Source organism: Priapulus caudatus, unplaced genomic scaffold (genome assembly GCF_000485595.1).
Source record: "Priapulus caudatus unplaced genomic scaffold, Priapulus_caudatus-5.0.1 Scaffold129, whole genome shotgun sequence".
Classification (NCBI taxonomy): domain Eukaryota; kingdom Metazoa; phylum Priapulida; class Priapulimorpha; order Priapulimorphida; family Priapulidae; genus Priapulus; species Priapulus caudatus.
Window position 1 is genome coordinate 243,546 of NW_014577190.1, and position 4,192 is coordinate 247,737.

Below are 4,192 nucleotides of genomic sequence, written 5' to 3' on the forward strand. Positions count from 1 at the left end.
GAGAAAAGAGAGGCGAGCACACTAAATTAAAACGAAAACCAGAAGCAAAGAACATCAGTAATAATATCCAAATTTATGATAAATAAACTTGTAGATATTTCTAGCTAATACTATATAAATAGATGATCATCACTTTTTGTGGGAAAACTTTACATTGGACAAATAAAGCAATAGGTCACTATTTTATAAGAATTTAAGTGTGCAAAATCGCGCCTTCTGGATGTTTTCTCTAATTGAAATAACAGTATTATATTTTATTCACTAAATATGCTCTAAAATGATAGAATTTCAATATCTGGATATATGCTACTATTCCTCATGTGGAACCTGCTAACTATTCATTATGTTAATAAAGTGCTTTAATTGAGCGGCAGAGTTAAAATCTTTTCATAGTATTGTTTAATGTTACCCTTTCTTCCATTCTAGAAATTTTTGTAGAAAACTGTATGTTAGCCCCTAAACCTAGCCTGCCTAGGCTATGTTAGCCTGTATGTTAGCCTCTGTATGTTAGATAATTTTCTAGCTGTCTAGGCTATTTTGCAAAGGAGAGTGCCATAAGGGGTATATACCTGTAGTGAGTCTTCACTGAAAATCCATTTTTCTGAATATGGTGAATATTGGTGAACATTGGAATTTTGTTGCTATTAACAATCTAACGCATATCCACTTAAAGTGATTACGTCACGAATTTCTAGCATCATCAAGTAGTATATTTGTCTGTTATTTGTACAAAATAAAAGTGTATGAAAATACAATTAGTGTTCTGCTTACTTTTCATGCTTATATCTTTTTTATATGCCCTAATTTGCCGGTGAAAAACAGAGAGACGCCAATATCTGAACAGTACTGGGCGGAATAGTGTTAGACAACAGAAATTACCAAATCGTCTAGATTTTTGGAAATTTCACCAACGTAAAAAACATTTTATCAGGTGAGAGTTTGAGGATATATTTAGTAACGTTAGTTCTTACTTTTAATGAAAAAAAATGGCAATTTTTTTTACAAATTTTACCATGGAAAATTCGTGACGTATCATTAAAACTCATAGCTGCTATTCACTCATCAAAACTAGTTAAATTAGAACAATGTAGATATTTGCTACTAAAAAATTTAAACGTCATCATTTTCCTAATTTCCAGGGAAAATGTTATGTTTTCATTATTATGTGTTAGAACACTTGCTTTACATCAGTTTCGCCAATGTATCAGCACATTTAACTATTTTGGTAAAAATCTGTGGTATCATCACAACAGCATAGGGATATTTGTTACCTACTACCCTAGTGCTGATTATGGTGATTACGATGATTATGCTGATTATGCTGATGATGTTGATATTGATGATGGTGATAAAGACGACGATGAAGACGACGAATGATATTGTCGGTGTTGCCGCTCTTGCCGCTTCTGTCACAGAATCCGCCCACGCCCCTAATTCTCTTGATATTGCTGCCTCTGCATGATGACAGTATTTTACTTTTAGATTGTCTTTGTGCTTTTTGATTGCCGCACATTTTAAAGCGAGAATTTCACATGTTTTACCAACTATTTTCATATTTTCTCTACCCTTTTGATACTTACCGCGGTACTCTTTGCATAACACCAAACGTATATAGTAAGGCTAACATGGCATAGAAAACTCGCATAACATTCTTTTCACCAATATGCAATATGTTCACCGATCTGCATTTCAAATTAGTGTTTACATATTATGTTAACAAACCTATATAGCGCGTGAATTTTGCTCTTGAAATACCGGAACGCTGGCCTTAATTACCTTTGTATACATTTCGAGATAAATACCAGTCTATAAATATTTGCGTCACGTAACTACGTGCACTGGTTTTGTTGGACTATTTGAACATTACATTATGCCGAATCTAAAGATAGCGGGCGCACGTTTGCTGTTCATTTACTGTGTTACAGCTTATTATTAACAGTACATATTTGTTGTGATTGTTATGCCGGAGTAATCAGTTAAAATCCGCTAATAGGTGAGACCCAAATTGCCTACACTTATGCAGCTTGACGACCTATTCGTGACATAGTTAATTTAAATTACTTTGATTAGTCTGTGGATTTACTACAAGTAATCTTCAGTTAACACTTGCAGATTAACCCCATTATATCGAAAACGATTTCCAGAACAAAAAGATGGACGGACGGACGGACGGACGGACGGACGGACGGACGGACGGACGGACGGACGAACGGACGAACGGACGGACGGACGGACGGACGGACGGACATTCGAATTACCACGTGTCGGGTGGTTGCGTTTATGACGGGTTCCTGCTTCCATAACATGTAGCATCTCGCGCTGCCCGCTATACGAATTCGCGCGCCGAAGGAGGGCGGGCGCGTGAATCCGTATAGCGGGAAGCGTAACATCGCGCAGTTTTCGTCAGACGTACACCGGCTTGACTACGGCGGCCTTGTGGGAGGGCATTTCCTGTTGCTGCTGGTATCTGTCTAAATGGACAAAAAGGGGGCGGCGTATTCGTTGTGGGGGCGCGGCTTCGCCGCGAGCTGTACGCTGCGCGCAATAACGGGGGCCGCATGTCAGGTGTCACACGTTTGAATATAGGCTAATCCGATACATTCCCGCGCATTCACGTCTGTGCGTCACGACATCGTGACTGTATATCGACGTTGAGAGTATAGATTAGTCGCCTTGGTCACTCGATCTGCATGCACGCAATTGTTTCATATTCCCTCAGTCGCAAGATGTCGTTGATGATTCGACGCCGCTAAATGTCTACAAAGCGCTAGCGCAGTTGAGGGCTGAAACAGCATTCCGCACCGGTGCCATCGAATTAGCTGATGGTAGCGATAATCTCATCGTCTTTGGTCGAAATGATGTAAACGCGGGCACTAAATCTTACCTCGTCATCATAAATGTCGGCTGGCACGATCAAACCTACAATCATGCAAGCGGATCGAAATCTAAGGTACACGTGACGCTTTATCGATTATACTGCAATAGCAAAAAATATAGCCGCCCAGCGACGATATGTCATTTCATTATCGTCCACTATTTGCCGTAGCGATCTACGTAAACTGTCTAAATATCACAGCTATCACGGTGACATTTAGAACACGGCCCATCACCACCCGCTTTCTATTTATATTTGGTAATTGTGCTGCGATGTTCATAATTGCGTGTTTTACCCTAATCGTTTTGTTCCCATTCTGCTTTTAATGCGTTCTTCGTGATAATCATGAGATAGGTAATTGTGGTTTGTCGTTTTGCTATTATTTGCTGTTAATGTTGACATAATTATAAGCGATCGCAATTGCTCCGTGGTGCAGGCGCTTTCGATTTCATGTATAATAGCTTTGAAGTGTGCAGTAAATTCTAACATTCATCAAACTTGACATTTCGAGTTACACCGCTTCGTGTTAATGATGAATTTCCGGTTCGACGCAAACTGCGATTAGTCATCATATACGCATGAGCGATTCGAATACGTTTCGCTACTAAATAGCCGACAGCTGGTTTACGTAGTTATTTAAAGCTCTGCTACTATTCTATAGCGTCTTTGGGGTTTTTTGCTGTATTTTGCATATAAGAATAAATGGAATGGCGTGTGTATGTTTCTCATCAAATTATTATTGTCAGTGATATACTACAGTGAATCACAATGAAATGTTTGCGTGTGTGAAAGTTGCATGTGTGAAAGTTGCGCAAAGGTACGATTTCATAACTCAACTACGTTAGATTATTAGAGTGAGAGATCCGGTCATTCACCTGCTAGTATTAACTGTGTTTTCTATGCGCAGGTTGCCATGCAGTTCGGCTTGGAGTTTTCCGTTGATGACATAGTCGACATAACAGCTGGCATAAGCCTCCAACCCGCAGCATTCATAGTGCTGGAGGTTTACGATTAATTATGTAGTAAGAGAATGCTATCCAGGAAACCGCCGGGGACAATGTGACTATGACTTCCTGAAGATTAATTTTACACGTGATGTTTGCACAATAGGTTTATTGTATAATATCAGATGTTGTATATATCAACTGGCCTAACTGGCCAAACTGTCATTCTCTTGCTCATGTGTTATAGATGTGTTATTAGATGTGTTTGCGTGCGTGTGAGCGTGAGTGGGGCGGGTGTGGGTACGCCTGTTCGTATATACATGTACATGTATATATATATATATATATATATATATATATATATATATATAAT

The 4,192-nt window shown here is 39.1% G+C and overlaps 2 protein-coding genes across 3 annotated transcripts in view; one reads left to right on the top strand and one right to left on the bottom strand.

Annotated features, from left to right (window-relative positions):
* LOC106805842 (alpha-glucosidase-like) overlaps positions 1–4,153 on the top strand; it is a 19,281-nt gene extending 15,128 nt beyond the window's left edge. The window contains exons 9-10 of the mRNA XM_014807601.1: positions 2,720–2,950; positions 3,783–4,153. Of these exons, the coding sequence (XP_014663087.1) occupies positions 2,720–2,950; positions 3,783–3,890 (339 nt within the window). The 3' untranslated portion in view covers positions 3,891–4,153. The remainder of the gene's footprint in view (positions 1–2,719; positions 2,951–3,782) is intronic.
* Positions 1–4,192, bottom strand: part of LOC106805843 — a 57,427-nt gene that overhangs the window by 2,269 nt on the left and 50,966 nt on the right. The gene's annotated exons all lie outside the window — the stretch shown is intronic.